At 38.8% G+C, this 20,240-nt stretch overlaps 2 protein-coding genes and 1 pseudogene across 2 annotated transcripts in view; all 3 read right to left on the minus strand.

The window, feature by feature from the left end:
- CCDC148 (coiled-coil domain containing 148) overlaps window positions 1-20,240 on the minus strand; it is a 161,074-nt gene that overhangs the window by 27,278 nt on the left and 113,556 nt on the right. The window lies entirely within an intron of this gene.
- LOC110591959 (40S ribosomal protein S20) lies at window positions 2,428-2,939 on the minus strand. The gene has a single exon (XM_021702952.1). It carries the CDS (start codon window positions 2,866-2,868, stop codon window positions 2,509-2,511), a length of 360 nt encoding a protein of 119 aa, XP_021558627.1. The 5' UTR covers window positions 2,869-2,939; the 3' UTR covers window positions 2,428-2,508.
- Window positions 7,381-7,958, minus strand: LOC110591957 (annotated as a pseudogene).

Consider the following 20,240-nt stretch of genomic DNA (forward strand, 5'->3'; position numbering starts at 1 on the left):
GTTAAAACTTAATACAACACTAAAAAAATAAAAACAAAGGTAACAATCAAAATTCATCAGTTCCTAATTATTTTACTATTATCTAAACTCTTGAGGTTATTTATATCTATTGTGTCTGCACAGTAGAAATAAAATATAATGGCATACAACTGCACATTTCCTCCCAATTCTGTGTTAAGTAACATCAAGTTGGTTGTTTGAAGTAAGCCATGGTGAAAGTATGTATACCACAGAAATCAGCAAATACTACAAACCAGGGCTTATCCCATCCCCTCCCCCATCCCCAAGCAAGTTGTTAAATATTTACTAGTACATTATTGCTGTGAATCCACTTAGTAATAAAATGGAAAAACACAAAGGTACAGTACAGTTATGTGAAATTTCCCAACTTTAATTCACACTTTCCCATTTCCTCCAACCTGCTTTCCTTTCAAGGCGGTCTGACCTCTCCCAAGTCAAAACATGTGGAAGCATAACATATATCAAACAACTGACCTGAATAATGTTCATATTGAGTTGTTACTTTATTAACTGGCTCCCCTAAGGTGAAGTCAGAAATTCCTTTATATAAATTTTATATCTCCTTTTTCTGTTCAAAATCCCTGCTCCTTTATGTACACTGTCCCCTAGACCCTATTCTGCACATGTGTGTTTGCACCTGTTTGTGCCAGTGTTTGTACATACCCACGTGCTCTGTATAGTAGCTGTATACTTCTTATTAGCTAACTTGAACCTCAAATAACTATAATTTAAGCCCAACTCTGCATCTACTAAGACACTAGAAAGGGAGATCATTAAATGTCTTAGAATCAATACTTGAATTCTTAAGAGGGAATTCAGGAGGAGGTCAACAAATGTTATTAAAGGATCAGGAACTGACTCAAGAAAATATTAAAAAAGTAAGACTCCTTATATGGCAATGATAAGGCTAATGGGAAACTGAAAGTGATCTTGGAGAATGACTGGGAATTTTATACAGAGGAGTCGTTGTTCTGTTTCCACTTAGGATGAGTTAAGAGAGATTCAACTTACGGCACTTCATAGAAAGAACTTGAGAAGAATTCAGTAAGAGAAAATCATCTTAAGGGTTTTTTTTCCCTTAAAGTTGTTTTTAATCAGCCATTTTAATCAATGATTTCATAGAAGCTTAATTTGGAGGTAGAGAGTCTTATTGCTAAAAAGTCACTCAAAAATGCAGTCAACGGAAGATGGGATGTCTGGATTTTCTCCAAAGTAGATAGGGACTTTAGCTTTCTAAATATTCTCTGATGTTCCAAGCTCACTTGAAGATCATATTTACTGAGGCTACCTCAAATAGATGGGTATGTATACATAAGGGATAAGGATATAAATACCTAAGACACATAATGCCAAATCAGACCAAAAAAACATTCTGTCTGAGATTCAGTTTCTGATCATGTCAATGAGGTCCCTTTGTGGGAAGGTGTGAGAGGGCCTTAAATAAACAAGTTCCCCTAATAACTTACCATTTGTGTGTCTAATCACATTTTGAACCCATTTATGCATTAATAAGTACAACCTCCCAAGGTAATTACTTCCCTAGTTTTTTTTCTTCTAGTATTCTGGAATTTGTTAAATCTCTATGCATATATTAAAATCCTTTTGGAAATAGAAAAGGTATAAAACACTAAATGTATTTAACTCAATTAATTATAATTAATAAATTAAAAGTCAGAATTTACCCTACTCAAACCCTATAAGATGTAAGGCTTCTAAGGACTTGCTATAATTTGGCCTCTACTTTTCTATTTAAACTTTTCTCTCACCACAACCTTTCCCTAGCCCTTCCAAATCATATGCTTCAACTATACCAAGTCATTGTCAGTTCCTTTAAATTGCCATGGGTATTTGGCAGAAAGATATTTCCCATTTCTGGAAGATGTTTCCTTCTACCATGAAGACTTCCTGACTCCCCCTGCCACCTCCTATCTGGTTTAGGTGCTGCTCCCATATGTTCCCATTGTACTTTGTGCTTGCCTTCACCAAGAATATCTGAATTCAATTCCCCATTAGACTGCTAGGTCCTTGAAAACAGGGACTGTCCTTTTTGTTTATCACTCTATGCCAACGTAGAAGGCATTCAGTTATAATTATTAAACTTATAAATTAAATAGGTTAACAGCTTTAAAATAATATCACCACTGTGTTCCATACTCGAGGCTCAGTCCTTCAACTCTGGCCCTCTACCTGATTTCATGGTCATTATAGTCATCGTTTTCTGAATCACATTAGGAATCATGCAGTCTCCCAAATGCAAATTTATGATGATTTTATACACATATCAAGTCATGTTTTTGCTTCCTTTCCTAGTGGTGTCTGGGATTTCACTGAACTTTTTGGCTAATCTCTTCAGGCAATACTTGTAGTGGCCTTAAGATCTATTTTATAGGTTGGAAAAGATTTTTTTTATTTTTTATTTTTTATTTTTTTATTATTATGTTATTATTTTTTTAAACAACCGATAATCAATTTATTAAAAAGGTTGATTTAAGCATCTGCAATGGTGACTTCAACTTCAACTCCTGGCTCAATACTGATGGAAGTAATCTGCTTAACAATCTCAGAAGGACTGTGCAAATCAATGAGTCGCTTGTGGATCCTCATCTGAAAACGATCCCAGGTCTTAGAACCTTCACCACAAGGAGTTTTTCTTGTAGTGATTCTCAGAGTCTTGGTAGGCATCCGAACTGGTCCTTTCACTTTGAGATTCTTTTCCTTTGCGCCTCTGATCAAGTCAGCACATACCTTTTCCAAAGATTTTACGTTGCGGCTGGTGAGAGTAATTCTGATTCGGTGAATCGCCACCTCCGGTTCCACGGGTGTCTTTCCGGTGTCTTTAAAAGCCATGGCTGTGGCACGGCTTCCTGACCGACTTGTTCCTCGGTGAGAGCGAACAGCGGTGAGTCAGGAGCAGGAGCGGGGCGTCCAAACCTCCGCTGTAGCTATGACCGCGTCTTCCTCAAAGAGCTATTATGTTATGTTAAACACCATACATTACATCATTAGTTTTTGATGTAGTGTTCCATGATTCATTGTTTGCGTGTAACACCCAGTGCTCCATGCAGAACGTGGCCTCTTTAATACCCATCACCAGGCTAACCCATCCCCCCACCCCCTCCCCTCTAGAACCCTCAGTTTGTTTCTCAGAGTTCAAAGTCTCTCATGGTTCGTCTCCCCCTCCGATTTCCCCTCCTTCATTCTTCCCCTAATTGTGCAAGACTGTTGAATCACAGATCTGTACCTCTAAAACAAATAATACATTATATGTTAAAAAAAGAAGAAGATAGCAGGAGGTAAAACTATCATCCTATAAGAATGGTTTGTAGGACAAAAAAGGCAGAAACAGTGAACTGCATTTAAATTTATCTTGTTTGATTTTGTATGTTATTGGTAGCACATGCTTCAGCCCTTTGTTAAACAAAACTGAAAAGCTACTGTGAAGTTCAAAAACATCTCCTCCCCTAAGGAACAAAAGCAGGAGAAACATTCATTGTGATGAGCGAAATTAAGCCTTGATTTTGAAACAGCTTTGTCCTCACAAAGATGACTTATTAAGACAGGAAACCAAAACAAGAGTGGAAAAATAAAGGCAGGGATGATCAGACTAGTAAAGATTAGTTGAAAGTAAAGAAGTCTGCTCTAAAGTCACGTATAGGCTTTACCGGGAGAATATAAGACTGTCATGGCAGTGAGGTGTGAATTGGGGAAAAAAAAATCCTGGTCTATAAGAAATCTTACTTGGCTTCATTAGTTTGCTCAAAAGCGGATGATACTTTAAGCTTGGAAAATAACTTTGTTTTAAATAGTTTCAATTAAAAAGATGTTGATGTTAATTTAAAACCAGTTTTCAGCTGATAAGTTTTTTTTTTATAGTTTTATTTTTTTTAAAGATGAGACACAGCAAGAGAGGGAACACAAGCAGGGGGAGAGGGAGAGGGAGAAGCAGACTCCCCGCTGAGCAGGGAGCCTGATGCGGGGCTCGATCCCAGGACCCTGGGATCATGACCTGAGCCGAAGGCAGACGCTCAACGACTGAGCCACCCAGGTGCCCTCAGCTGATAAGTTATTTTTAAGTTGTTTCTCTATAACAGAACTTAGAAGTTTTAAATGGCATTTTCTGAAATAAATTGAGATTTTAATTCCAAGTCATGTCTCATAGGAAAATTGCAGGTGAATAAGGAAGGTCACCTTATTATAATTATTAGTAAAAATATAGTTATCCGCTTAGACTGTTATTAGGAACAAGCAAATTTTTCTTTCCCTTTGGGAATAAAAGGGTCAAATGATACAAATCTCCTGGTTGTGACTGATAATAATTAAAGATTGGTGATTAAAGCACAGGCGTGCTTTTTTCTTTTTTTTGCCTCCCTCACTCTTCATAAACTTACTTTCTTAATGATTTTAATCAAAAGTTCAGAGAAAAATAGGATTGATTTTATGTCATGAGACTTTGAAAAGCAACCCAGAAGGGTTGAGACACTCTCAAACAAGTCATCTGGTAGTGACTGCAAATCATTCTGATGGAGGAGAGAGGATAACCAAAAGATTCTTCACATTGGTCCAAAAAATCATCTGCACAAGAACAGGGGTGTGGAGACGGGTTTTAGTGGCACTGTGTATAAAAAGGATGATTGTTATCTAGATCCACATACTCAAACTGGTTTTTTTTTTTTTTTAGATTTTAATTATTTATTCATGAGAGAGAGAGAGAGAGAGGCAGAGGGAGAAGCAGGCTCCCAAGGAGCAGGGAGCCCGATGCGGGACTCGATCCCAGGACCCTGGAATCATGACCTGAGCCGAAGGCAGACGCTTAACCATCTGAGCCACCCAGGCGCCCTCAAACTGGTTCTTATGTCTCACTAGTTTATTTTAATCTGAACAGTCAACAGTCCCATCACTTTTTTACCCATGACACTGACTTTTTTGAAGCATTTAAAGTTGTTTTGTAGCATATCCATCATTTTGGATTTGTCTGATTATTTCCTCTTGGTATCTAATCCTTTCCTGTCATTCCTCTTCCCCATGACTCTCCTCTAAGTTAGGTCTCAAACAAGGGTTGACCAACTATATAACTACTCACAGGCCAAATCCAATCCCGCACTTTATTTTTGTAAATAACGTTTTATTGGAACAGAGCCATACCCATTAGTTTACATATTGTCCATAGCTGCTTTCCTGGGGCAGGGTTGAGCAGTGGTGACAAGAGACCATATGGCCCACAAAGCCTAAAATAATTATAGTCTGTCTCTTTCTAAAAAATTTTGCCAATTCCTATACTAGAAAATTGGTTAGACTGAGATAAAGTATTTTTGGCACAAAGGTGATGTATTTCATATTGCATCATTTCAGGAGGAACAATGTCAGGCTATTAGTCCACTAGTAGTGATGTTGTTTGTACACTTAATTAAAGTGGCAATAGCCAGATCTCCTCATTGTACAGGCATGCTTTTTCCCCTTCTTTTCATTTAGTAAGTAATTCAAGGAGTGATACTTGGGCTCTGTGTAAATATCCTATTTACCATCTAAAAATCTTCCAACTAAAGATTTTACTATCTATTGATGGTCTTCATCTGAAATAATTATTACATTGGAGATTGAAAAGTGCCAGTTTCTAAATCTATTATGTCTTCAACATTTATGAGATGACAAAATAAAACAGCCTAAGCTCCACTTATAATTTCTCTCTTCCAGACCTAGAATCAGCCATTTTCTTCTCAATTAATCCTGGTTCTTTTAGGTGAAAATGATATTTAGAAATCAATATCGAAATTGGTATAGATGGTAACCTGTATGATTTAGTACCTGGAGTGTATGGCCCACAGGCTGAAACATTTATTATATAGCCCTTTACAGAAAAAGTGTACTGATTCCAGGTATTAGGGGGATAACAGAAGGGAGAGTCATTACATATTTAAATGCTACTAGGTATGCTCATTGCCATTGAAGTGTCATTGTTTCTAGGTCATTTCATTGACCCTTTCCAGAGGGAGAAAAATTTGTTTAAAGCAAGAAAAAAAATCACAAATCTGTATTGATATTTTTATTTTATATTTAATATTAAAGTTCAAAATTTTTTTAATTTAATATTGGTATCTTTTCTTGTATACTGTGCCCTAGTCCTGTTAACATTAAAACATTCCTTTAAGTGTTTTGTCCTACCACAAATGTAAAATATTTCAAGGTCACAATACCACTGTTACCACTAATATTAAACCTACTGAGTGAAGTTTGGTATTTCTTCCCAGTATTTTTCCCCTTAGAATTCATCCAACTGAGGATGTACAGAGTACTGGTTTTAAAAGTTAGTTGAAATAATATATTTTTTCATGTGATTATATTATCTTAGTTGGGAAGGCTATAGAAACATTTAAATGATAATTAGGGAAATTGGAATATGGACTAGATACTAGAGGATATTATAGAATTTTTGTTCATTTTCTTAGCTATCATAATGGTATTGTGGTTAAATAGGTGATTGTCCTTATTCTTAGCTAAATCATGCCAAAATATTTAGTGGTGAGATTTCATGATGTTTGCAACTTTCTTTTTTTCATTTTTCATTTTTTTAGAAAACCTAGATTTATTTGTAAAACTATTACAAAGACAAGACAATTATCATCTGAAGTACTCTGAGGACATCATCCCAATTTCACTGGTTGTTATGGAAACCAACCTAAGAGGTTAGAAATTAAAGGATATAACCTAAGAAATTATAACAAAACAGACAGGTGACACATGGTGAAAAGAGTAAAAGCTAGTCAGAAGCACTTGTGTTAGTGGTAGTGTATGTGGCTAGGATGTTTCCCAAGAGGCTCCCTAAAGATGCCTGAGTGAAATAATCTGGGTCCCCAGTTAATTAAAAGACCCTTACTCCTGTGGAGAATGAGCAGAGGCCAGGATTTCTGAGATCTTTTTGTCTTTCTTTTTAAGGGGTGAGGGAATGCTTAGGCTCTAAAGGGGTATTATCTTAGACTCAGCATCCCTTCTTCCCATCCAGTCTACCTACACCTTCAAGCGCCTGCGCATTCTCACGTGTGGGCCTGCCAGGTTACAGAAGATGCATAGAGTGAAGGCAGGAACTATAGGCCTACTCAGAGGGGACCTATACACAGAAAGTTTTGAGGTAGATCATAAACTACAAATACCCTTTTGGTTAATTCGCCTTTGTTAATAAAGATCAAAGTTTCTTCTGCTGGTGACAACTTTTTGTCTCAGTATAGTCTGTCTCAAAAAAGAACTGGTTCAGATAAATTTTGGAGAAGGAAAAAGACTTTCTTTCATCAACACCTACTCCACAGAAGAGGCACCAAGTTCTTTCCTACAGTGAGAAGTAGAATCCCACAGCAGCATAAATCATTCTCAGTGATCACCATCTGCATCTTCGAACTGTCCAGCAACTGTTGGTATACTATCTACCTCCATGCCATCTACATAATCTCTTATTGAATCTTCTCCAGACTCCAGCCATGTTATACTGGCTACACACAGACTGAGAAAGCATTTGTTCTAATCTCTTCAGTGTGGCTTGGCCTTCTGCTGTTAAATGGGATAATCCTTCTTCATAGGTGTAAAATGTAGGGATGTCTCCCTGCTCTTGTTCATGTGTCTCCTCATCCTATTCTTCTCCATCACAATCATCTGACTCTTCATCCTCAGGATCTGGATGCAAAGCCTGGCATTCACACATTGCAGTGAACATTGCTGATTCATCACTAGGCACAAACCTAAATTCAGCAATAGGTTCAACATTATCATCGGTCTTCTTCAGCAACAGATTCTTTTGATTCTTCCCCAAATTTGGCATTCACCATAACATACAAATACTCTCATGGATAGGCATTTAGGTCCCTGGGCACTGCATGCACTCTACTGGTAGGGTACCCTAGTGAGAATCCTAATCCAGAGCTATCTAACCAAGACAGATGGCTCTCAGCCATCTGTCTTGGTTAGATGCCGGGATGCCGAGGCCCTTGCCATTCAGTACAGAGCCCCTCAGCTGCACCTGGCAGCAGGAAATTTTTGAGGAAGCTCATTGCAGCAGGGAGTGCGGAGACACAGTCCTGGGGAGAGAACTGAAGCACAGCAACTCCAGCTGTTTGCCGACAACTTTCTTCTAAATAGTGTGGCAGACCACAGTGTGTGGGGGTGGGGTGGAGGGAGAGAGAGAGCAAGAGTACAAATGATAAAGGAAATAGGGCAAAATACTAAAAGTTAATAAATCTGGGTAGAAGTTCTTTGTACCATTTTTGCAACTCTTCCTTAAACTTGGAAATTTTATCAAAAAGTTGGAGGTGGAGAAAAAAAGAAAAAGATGATGATGAGTTCAATATAGATTTTTAAAAGTGATCCATATACACATGCATAAATGCTTTGTCACCTTGGGCAAGATTAATTAAGATGTATGTCCTGGGGAAGAAGCTTTAATTGTGCTCTGCTTTGGCAGAGGGTTAGAGCGTACCTAGAGTTCTAAGTGTTTAATGTGAAAGGGAGTAGACAGACAAAAAAGAATGCAATCAGAGGAGAGAATGATGCATTCAATTGAGTAGAATGTCAGCTTTTTCTAGCTTTCCTTCATTCCAGTTCAATTTATCTAGAGGCTAGTTAAGGATAGAACCCAAATACATAAGCATATTCTGCAAAAAGCAACAGCATTAATGCTCTTCCCTTCTACCATCCCAGTAGACCTGGGGTCAGCAAACTTTTTCTCTAGAGGGTGAGATAATAAATATCTCAGGCCTGCTGCTCATAGAGTCACTGTATGTCACACTGTCACTGTGGGCCATACAGTTGCTGTATGTGTCATGCTAAGCATCCACAGACAAGTGAATGAACATGGTTGTGTTCAAATAAAACATTACTTATGGACACAGAAATTGAAATTTCATATAGTTTTCACGTAACATGATTTCTTTTTTTTCCAGCCATTTAAAAATGTAAAAAATATTCTTAGCTTACAGACAATACAAAAAATAGAAGGGTAGATGTGGCTCAACCCAGAAAACAAAAGGGAAAAACTTACAATTGCGCCTTTGTGCTGGCAGCCTTTTAGCTGCCTCACTTGGCTCTGGTAAAGGAAAGGGGCTCCCTTGAATGGCATGACTTGGCTAAGCAGCTCTGTGCTTTTAAGCCATAGAGCAGATAGTAAATCTCTCCCCAGACCTCTAAGATTCAAGAAGTCCATCAACTGTTCTAAATAGGAAGGCCTGTTCTAAGTTAGGAATCAGTGTAATTGGGAGGAGTCACGATGTAGGTAATAACAACTAGACTCTTGGTCTATCAGCCCAGGATCCTGGAACTAGAGAGGTTTCTCATTTTCTTCCTTCTCCAAGTGAAGGCACCTCATCCACTGTCTTTTTACTCTGGAGCCTTGCCATGACAGACTGATCTCACATTAACACCTCTGTGCAATCCAGTTGTCTGCTTGTAGATGTAAACTTGCCTTATTTAAATAAATGTATGTCAGATACTGACACAAATAACTTCCTAAGGAATAACTTTTATTTACAATAATTTCTATCCTTTGATAATATTTCCATAGTGACCCTGAGCTATGATATGTACTGAATCATGATGGGCCCCTTTGGCCAGTCAGGGTTTTCCCCTACGCCCCTCCTTCACGGCAAATGACAAATGAGTTGAAAACATACCTCTCCAAAAAGCGCTTATGAAAAGGAAGGGCTTATAGGGATGGAGATGGAGATGGGGAAGGAGAAATACATAACTATCCTCAGTATTTAAATGGTTGTCAAGGGAAAGAAGCTTCAGACTTGTTTAACTTGTTCTCAAGCAATAGAAGGAAAATTAATGTGTGGAAGCTGATGAGACAGAGCTGGGCTTATTACCAAAAAATAAGTAACAAGAGGAAAAGAAAAAAATCCAATAGCTGTCCAAAGATGAAATGGACTGCCTTGGAAGATAGCAAGTTTAGCATCCAGAGATACACACATACCTAGGATGTATGACCACTTAGTGGACAAAGATTAAAAAACTGAAACCATTGAACTAGGTAACTTTTAAGATTTATGACATTTAACATAGGCCTGACACTTTTGAGATGGCATTCTTTTCCTAAGAAAAAAAGGGGCAAAGATAAATAACCATAAGAGTGAGGCAATTCCTTATTCCTCTATTTAACCACAATAAAGACAAGTGTGGCTCATTCACCTACAACAAATTGAGGCCCTACCATTCGCCTGATAGTGCTTTATCCTAGTTATATGCATTCTCCCATTTAATGACTATTTGTTGAGGTTGTGTGTTATCTACAATATGCCATATACGAGGATGTTGTGGTGTAGACACAGATTCTGTTCACATAGAATTTACAATTTATTGGAAAAGATAAAAATCTAATGAGTAATTATAATTAAAATATGGGTGTTGAGATTGTGCAGGCATTGTAATGGTCTTTAAACATGATGACAGGGGTGCCTGGGTGACTCAGTCAGTTAAGTGTCTGCCTTCAGCTCAGGTCATGATCTTAGGGTCCTGGGATCCAGCCCCATATCCCTGTGGGCTCCCTGCTCAGCAGGGAGTCTGCTTTTCCCTCTTCCTTTGCCCCTTCCCCCACCTGTATGCTCTCTCACACAAATAAATAAAATCTTTTAAAGAATAAACATGATGTCAAATTATTTGATACACCCCCTATTGAGAGTTTGGGGCTAAATTCCCTTCACTTGAATCTGGTTGGGCTTATAACTACTTTGACCAATAGATAAAATAGAAGTAACACTATGTGATTTCTAGGTCATGTGGCTTCTGCCTTGTTTGTTGGAAGATGAGTTTCTGGAGCCCTGAGGTAACCTGTAGGAAGTCCAGCTACTCTGAGCCCACTGTGCTTTGAAGAAGTCAAGCTTCAGAGAGAGACCATGCAGAGCTCCAGTTGATAGTTTCCTGCTACTCCCAGCTTTCTAGTCATCCCAGTCCAAATGAAAGAGGAAGTCATCAGAGTATTCCAGCTCCAGACACTCAAGTCACTCCCAGCCATTCATGTCTTCCAGGCTGATAGTCCAGACATCATGGAGCAGAGACAAGCCATCCTCTCTGGGACCTATCCAAACTCCTGACCCAATGAATCCATAAGTGTAATAATAACATCATTGTTATCCCATGCCAACAAGTTATGGGGTGATTTATAACAAGAGTTCATCACAACAGGCCCATGAGAACATGTATTAAGAAGACCTAACCTTGTTTAGGGGCCGGAGAAGGCCTCTGAGGAAGTCACATTTGAGCAGAGACATGAAGGAGTAAGAATTAGCTACAAGAGTGTTCTCAGAAGAAACAGTCTGTTTGAAGAGCCAGTGGAGGCAAGAGAAATACTGGGGCCCTTTAGGAACTGGTAGAGTGTAGTAGTCCAAAGAGGAGTGGGATGCGCAGGAGTCAGGTGGTAAGTAAAAGTAGAGTCTGACCATGGTCATCTCATAAGCAATATTATGGCATCTGAACTTGATCAGAAGTGTGAAGATAAACCACTGAAGGGTTTTTGGTATCAGAATCACATGACTGGATGTGTTTGCACTGCAGGCAAGGATGAAATAGAAGTTATAGCCTTAATTCTGGTGAGAGATAATAGTAGGCTGATCAGGATAGCAACAGGGATCAATATTCAAAAGGTAAATTCATGGGATTTACTAAGCCTTTGACTCTGGGAATAGGAAGTGAGAGAGGGAGGAGTCACCTGACTGGGCAGTGGAGTGAACAGTGGTGTCATTTACCCAAAAGGAAACCGTGGAGGAAGAACAGATTAGAAGGGGTGATGAATAGCTCGATCTGGGGCATGGAGAATTTGAAGTGCCAGAGAGACATCCATGTGGCAAAGCCAGGAGACAGTTGGTTAAACACTATAGGTAAGGAGGAGAATATGGAGAGGAACTAATATTACCAAGTGAGTATTTTAATCCAGGTATTGTTATTTCCCTTGATTCTGATAACAACCATGTGGGAGTGTTCAGAGAGGTAAATAACCTGCTTAAGATCAGAGAGACAGGAAGTGTAGGGTAGAAATTTCAATATAGACCTTCTTATTCTAGTTCAAAGTAAAATACATGTGGTACTATTTTCCACTTAAAAAAAAAATCACAATGCTGGGTGATACTCTTTGGATTTGGAAAGCAGCAAAATCAGCATTTGAGAATGCCTCTCTAGTCAGTTTAGTGGGTGACCTGAAAAGCTAGTTTTCAAAAGGGGCCAGAGAAAAAGAAAGCTGTCCAGCTGTCCAGCTGATCCACAGTGCAGACAGCAATGCCACTTGGCCCTATGACACCATGGATTCACTGATGTATTCTGGATGATTAGAGTGTTCCATAGAGCTTGTCTAGTAGAGACCTTCAGGATTCAACAGCACACTCAGGCCTTCTTTGAAAGTTGTGGTTTTTCTTTTAAGAACTAGCTCTTAGTTTAATAAGGGACCCTGATAATTATTATAACTATCATTTGTCAAGCAGCCACAATGTGGTAGGCATTGTGGTGTTTCCATGTTTTAACTTATTTATTTCTCATAAAAATCCATATGAGATAGGTATTATTTTTTAATCTACCTTTTATAGACGAGGGTGGTATCAACTGGACTTTTGACTTTAAGACAGCAGGTGACAATGAGAATCTAGCTACTCATAAGGAGCTGGATGTTATCTGAGCCACCTGGCCATAAAGCTGGGAGTGACTATCAGCACAGACTAATGAAATGAAAGTTGACTGAGCTTGAGAATGAGCATGACTGGAAGACACAGGTAATTTGTCTGAACAGGTGGCTCATCGTCCACACTGACATCCCTCCCTCAACCCACACATATGGCCCAAAGGGCATTCCCAATAACTAGTTGACTGAAGAAGGAAAAAATGAGCCAGATTTATAGCCAGGTCTACACACACACTGGCCCCCAACAAAAGTAGACAGGTATGGTGGGTGGCTCTGCTCTGAAATCTCCCTAAAACATGGTAATAAAAGGGAAATTTTCCATGTGGGTATAATTTCAAGAGGTAAAAGATTTACCTGAGGTAAAAGATTAGTGACTGCCACACGTTAGGTACTCAAATATTTTTAGGTAAATGAATATATAATGGATTAATAACAATTTGTAGACAGTAGTTAATGGCTTGGTCAGCTGGTTAGGGACATTGAAGGAATATGATTGGAGGATTTGTGACAGGAAGATTCAGAGATTATGTGGATGGACCTAATGGAACTGGCTCAGATTGTGGGGATAATTTACAGGTGGTTTTAAAGAATTGGAGAGAAGAGATGATCTGCTATATGTGTGTCAGTCTTCTCCAGCAAATGGGTACTTGTTCAATGGGCTCATGATAAAATTCTCCCAGTGGTGGGAACAAAAGTTATACATTGCTCAGTTACATGAATTTACCCTTATCAAGGCTGATCTGGCTGCTGTCAGTATGAGCCCTTGACAGGGTAAAATACACCAGGGAAATTAGACAGTGTTAGATGGTTACAACATTCTGTCACACTCATTCTATCATGGGAAAGGCAAAAAGAATTTGGATTTTCTTTCCCTATATACCATGTGTGCACCATTTGTGCCCTCCTAGTACATCCCACAAGATGATGCTTCTTCTTAAGGAACTCCCTTAACTGTGTAAGAAGTAAGGCAATGGGCCGAAGTCCATATGCTGCTGACCTTATAAAAAAAAGAAATGGCCCATTGAAGACTCAGATACATCATGAGCTGTGAGATAGTATTTTGTGAGGTTGGTGCTATTTTACAGGAGGTGGTTTTGCTCTGAAGTAGTGGCCAATATACTGTGCTGTTTCTCAACACGGCCAGATCATGTACAGTGGGAATGGTGCTTTTCACTATTAACCCTAAAGACCCATTTGCAAAATCTTTTTCCCATCCTGAGACTAATCTCTGCTGGTTTTAACTTCTCATACTGCCACCAGGAGGATAACAATGGTTACACTGAATTGGGAGCTGATGCAAATATGTGCCTTTTGGGGTTTATCATACCACTAAGTAAACAGGTAGAAAAGGAGGTTACAGTGGTGGAACACTTGACATCGGGGGAAATAGGACTGCTGTTACTTAACAGAGGCAGGAAGAAGGAGACGGAATCCAAGGAACTCCTAGGATAACTTCCGGTATTGCATGGCCAATGGTAAAAGTCATCATATACAAGCCAATGTAAGTCACCCCATTGGGTAAAGAACTTCATCCAGCTAAGATGCTGGCTGAAAACAAAGAGTAAATGTAATGCATAGTAGAAAAGAAAAATCATAAATTTGAATTGTGATCTTGACCGTTTACTGAAGGTGTTCATCATCTGCCACACACACATACATGCATACACATATATACATACATATAATATGTATAAATATAGATCTTCCTCGACTTATGATGGGGTTACATCTCAATAAACCCATCATAAGTTGAAAATACTATCATTTGAAAATGTATCTAATACACCTAACCTACCAAACATCATAGCTTCGCCTCGTCTACCTTAAATGTGCTCAAAACACTTGCATTAGACTACAGTTGAGCAAAATTATCTAACACAAAGCCTATTTTATAATAAGGTGTAGGAATAGCTCATGTAATTTATTAAATATTGTACTAAGAGAGAAAAAAAAAAGGAATGGGAATAAGTGTACCTGTTCTGTACCCTCGTGCAGCTGCCTGAAAGCTGCAGCTCACCACCACTGCCAGCATCAGGAGAGAGGATCACACTGCAGATCACTAGCCCAGGAAAAGATCCCAAATCCAAAATTCATTTTACAGATATATACTAATTTTATGTCTGCTTTCTTCACCTCTCTCTTCCTTACAATTTTACATAAGACATGTTTATTGGTAGTAAACTAAAACTTGGTCTGTAGGTCATGGAATATTGGGATGGATCATAACAGAACCAGAGGACAATAAGGCAAAAAGATATCAGTTAGAGTTATAGCTATTAATCACTTTGAGTGTTAGGTAGAAGGAAATTTTTTGGCAGTGTAGACTGAAGAGTCTATTGATTTTGCCAACTACACTTGCGGACAGTAAGAGACATTCTTTTTTACTGTTCTTTCCTTTTGTTTTCTCAGCTTCTGAGCCTCCTTCCTTCTTTTGAAGAAATCTCCCATAAAGTGATGTCAGATACCTGCTTTCCCACCTTTGCAGCTAACTCATGAGCATTTGACCTGACGTCAGCCCAGCGGGTGCTTCCCTTGGAAGCCAGTGATACAAAGAAGCAGGGCCTGTGGAGACACTGAAGGCTACCGGCAGAGCAGCGAGGCATGGGTATGAATAAAGGCAGAACTGCCGACTGGGATGCCCGGACTCCAGAGATGGCAGAAGAGAAGGTGCAAGCTGTGGCATCTAATGGTCAGTGGCTGGACTTGCTGGGATGATTCTGTGCAGGGAGTTGGAGTACAGCCTTGACTCTTCTTATCTTCTCAGCCTTTGTTATTCCCAACCATTTTCTAAGCCCAGTTTCTGCAAAGGATTCCAAAAGCTACCCTAATGTAAAATACTTTTTATTGCAAAATTCAAGCAGAAATGATTTCTGTTGTTTGCAAACTAGAATCCTAGTTAATACAAGGAGGCTGGGCTAGATGCTTTCCAAGATTCCGCCCAGCTCTAAAATTACATTACTCTATAAAACTCATATTAAAATACATAAAGTAAGAAAATAACCTAGATTGTAAACATGTTTCTTTCACTAAGTAATTACTATTTAATATCATCTGATAGCTCTGTGTGTGTGTGTGTGCCTTACAGGAGTAGTTCCAAGCAAAGGAAGAAAGGATAAACAAGTGCTTGAAGCTATACTGTACCCACCACAGTGGTGGTATTTTGTGAAAGTTACCATTACATTTCTCCCAGCCCATGGCTTTATACATCCTTCATTTAACCATGCTTGCTAGGTTTCCACCTACCTAGTCCTGCAGCTTTAGAAAATCCTCCTAGAGTTTATGCCTAATAGGTCAGTATTTCATTACCTGAAAGTGCTTAGTAAAACTCCCTAGCTAAGGAGTTAGTGATAAAAACCTCAGTAACCTAAAGAGTGGTTGCCCCCACTTCACTCACAAATATTGTGTGGGGCATTGGAGGACCCAGCATCTCTTTGCTGCAGAAAGGACACAGCAAATCACTTGCCTCTACATATTGGTACAAATGTTGAATGGGAGAAAGGCAATGCTGTTTCAAAACAACCCAATGCCCAGTAAGAAACTTTTGAATATCTGTAGCATTAATTATGGACCAAGATAAAAGTCTCTGTTCCTGGGGGGAGAGAATATGAGATAAGTGATCCTTTTTTTTTTTAATATTTTATTTATTTATTTATTTGACACAGCAAGAAAGGAAACACAAGCAGGGGGAGTGAGAGAGGGAGAAGTAGGCTTCCCGCCGAGCAGAGCCCCATGAGGGCCTCGATCCCAGGACCTGAGCCAAAGGCAGACGCTTAACCAACTGAGCCACCCAGGCATCCCTGAGATAAGTGATTCTTGAGAAGACCACAGCATCTAGCTATTATTCTATTTGAAATGGTAGCATCTGTGGTCACTTCATTGACACATACATATGAAGGACAAATAATGCTGGGTACTAAAGGGAAGCAATAATGCATATTTTGTATAAAAAATATATTATAAAGGGGTTCTGAATATTGCCCTCTCCCAAACACATACCTGTTGACATTCCATTTTACGTCCTAAACATGTAACTCTAACAGACTGATCATTATGGCATATGGTAGAAATCCAGGAGCTTTTTAATGAGCAAAGATTTCTAAAATCAAAAATCAAAGTTGTAAACAACAAATTAAAGCAACCCAAAGTACTAAACAAAAGGCACTCTCTGATTGCTGTGGTTTGGTAAGGATCATACATCTGAAGCTGGGCTTGACAATCAGGAGATAAATCGTCATCCAAGACCTCTACAATGACCCTTAGCTGAGCCATCTCTGCCCAGCTGGTGCTCCGTCTGCCCACTGGCACAAGCTTGCTTGTTTATTTTCACATTAAAATTACTGTACATTGCTTTGTTCATAAACTTCTTAGCCTCCCTCTGTCAACTATGCTTGCTCAGCTAAGATTCATTCAAGGACTATTACAATTAAGTCCAAATAATCTGTGTATTCATGCCCCAAAGTATGAAAATACACACACACACACGCAAACACACATGTATATACATGTCATAGTTATGTTATACTGATGAGCAGGTTCTCAGTATTATTATTTTTAGACAAAATTACCTCTATGGGTTGGAAAATGGCATGTTGGCTACCAGTGGGGTCTATTTCAGTCTTTTAAATTCTAATTTGTGAAACATTTCTAATATCCTTTAAAAGACAAAACAGTCTTACTAAGAACTATATTTGTTTAATGCCTCACAGTGATCCTTGGTCGACATCATTTGGCACATCCACTTGGAATGGGGATTTGGTTGACAGAGATTTAATGAACAAGAGCATTCCACTAATTTTGGGAAATCTCTTGCTGAGAAGCAAAAACATAACAAATGTTTGTAAAGTTTCTGTTGAAGTCACCCTAATAAACATACTCTTTAAAAATCAGATTAGGGGCGCCTGGGTGGCTCAGTCGTTGGGCGTCTGCCTTCGGCTCAGGTCATGATCCCGGGGTCCTGGGATCGAGCCCCGCATCGGGCTCCCTGCTCGGCGGGAAGCCTGCTTCTCCCTCTCCCACTCCCCCTGCTTGTGTTCCCTCTCTAGCTGTGTCTCCCTCTGTCAAATAAATAGATAAAATTTAAAAAAAAAATAAAATAAAATAAAAAATAAAAATCACAGATTAGACTGTGAACCCACTTTAAATGCCCTTAATGTCTTCCAATACAACATGTTGAATTTTGCATATTGTTAAGAAAAGACATGGAAAATAGAAACATCTGGTTTTACTACTTAGAAAATGCAATAATTGTCAATTCCCTGCTGTTGGCAAGCACCCCAAAACATACACTAGATTTACAAAGCCAATTTAGTGTTAGGAAGGCAGCTGGCTCTAGTTTCTTCCTTCCCAAATGGTCATCACCATCTTAAACTTCAAATGTGTACTGTTTTGCAACATAGAAAAACTCCCTTCTTTCAGAAACAATAACTAAAAACTAGTGTTTGTTACTACACAAGGCATTGCTTTCTCCATTAAACACATACCCATGTACATGTATGCACACACATACACACCTGCTTAGAGAGAAACATGCAAGATTTTTGCTTGCAGAGGATTCTTGAATTGATAAACTCCTCCATGAATATAAAGTTTCACCTCCATGACTTCCCTATTTCAATATGAGGGAATAGCATCGGAAGAAAAAAATTCAGAGGCACTTCTACAAAAAGTGGGATCTTCTCAAGACCCCAATGCAAGATTTGGGTCCATACTTCAGAAAGTATAAAAAGAAGTCTAGTACACTAGTCCTCAAACTTCACTGCACTTTAGAATCCCCTGAAGATTTTCAAAAACTGTTGGGACAAAATCCCATTGCCACAGATTCTGATTTAATTGGTTTGGGGCCTGGCCTAGGCATCAGGACTTTCAAATACTCTCCAGGTGATTCTGTTGTAGCAAAGAATGCAACAGGTGCTCTAGTATTACACTAGCATTGACCAATGAAGGTCTTATATCTTTACCTTCCATCCGTTGGTCATGCCAGCTTCATTCAGTCTTCTGGTTAAGAAATGTTATCCAGAGGAGCTACTTAGCCAAGGAAGTCTGCTTTAGAAATCTTTATATTATCCTCCAGAGCATACAGTTAAAAATTTAAATATGTTAAAGTTATTACAAAGGAGGTAAGTGGGAAAGGGAGGCTTTTTATTAAATTACAAGGAAAAACAATGAATATAAATAAGTGAAATGTCACATTTACATCCTTCCTTGTAAAAATAATAATTGGCAAATACAGAAAAAGGAGAGTATATGTTAGCTGCACTTCATAGAGATGAACTTCAGAGAAGTTAGAGACTGAACATTTTAACAAGCATTTACAAAATGCCATAATGACAAGAGGAGAGAGAACCCTGTTCATGGAAAGATGATTTAATTTCTGCTTATTTACTCTGCAACTTTCAACAGTAATGGGAAGCAATGATGCTTTCTACTCCTCCTTGTGCATATCTAACATAAAGAATGCTCCGTAAAGGGGCACCTGGCTGGCTCAGTCAGAAGAGCATACAAGTCTTGATCTCAGGGTTTTGAGTTTGAGCCCCACCTTGGGTGTAGAGATTACTTAAAAAAACAGTGTCTTAGGGCTGCCTGGGTTGCTCAGTCAGTTAAGTGTCTGGCTCTTGATTTCGGCTCAGGTCATGATCTCGGGGTGGTAAGATCACACCCCGCTGCGCTTCTAAGTGTGCTTCTAAGTGTGGAACCTGCTTAAGGTTCTCCCTCTCCCTCTGCCTCTCCCCATGCTCACTCAACGCACTCTCTTTCTCTCTCTCTCTCTAAAATAAATAAATACATCTTTTAAAAAAAGCCAATTCCACCTGTCACTTTTTACATCTTTAAGTGTGGCTATGAGAAAATTTTAAATTATATGTGTGATTTGCATATTATTTCTATTGGATAGTACTGCCTTGTACCCTGGGGAGGTAGAAGGATGAGATGAAATTGCATAGTGAAATGAGGACACTGAAGGGTGTCAGAGCCTGTAGGCTCACCAGTCATTCCATCCTTCCATTGAAGGAGGTTTCCTGACCTCCAGCAGAGACTGGAGTTGGTATTTTACCCCCCTAAACAGATAGAGATAATCCAAGATGAGATCATTTTGAAATGCAAGTGCTTGAGATACTTTTAATTTGAAAAGTTTTCATCTTTCTTTATTATCCTGCAGGAAGGGGTCTCATAAAGAAGCTGAGATCAGTTATTATTCTTCACACATTTGGGAGTGGTGTGAGTAAATATTTGACCTCAGTACAAAGTCCTTAATAGAATTGATATCATACTTTTATATAAATTTTGAACCCTGCTTGATTAATCATCCTGCATACATTAATCTCTCACCAACGGGAAAAAATATATATTGCCCTAGCAAAACAGATTGAAAAAGTAATGCTGAAATAGAATACTATTTGGCAATAAAAAAGAAAAAAAACAATACATACTATAACGTGGATGAGCCTCAAAACATTATGCTAAGAACCCAGATGCATTACATTTATATAAAATGTCCAGAAAAGGCAAATCTATTGAGACAGAAAGAGATTAGTTGTCATTTGGAGCTGGCAGTAAGATCGGGAATTAATGGAAATGGGCATGA

This window comes from Neomonachus schauinslandi, chromosome 3, assembly GCF_002201575.2.
Source record: "Neomonachus schauinslandi chromosome 3, ASM220157v2, whole genome shotgun sequence".
Lineage (NCBI taxonomy): Eukaryota > Metazoa > Chordata > Mammalia > Carnivora > Phocidae > Neomonachus > Neomonachus schauinslandi.

Excerpts from the sequence above, each read along its gene's own strand:
- LOC110591959 (XM_021702952.1), bottom strand. The coding sequence starts at position 2,868 with ATGGCTTTTAAAGACACCGGAAAGACACCCGTGGAACCGGAGGTGGCG.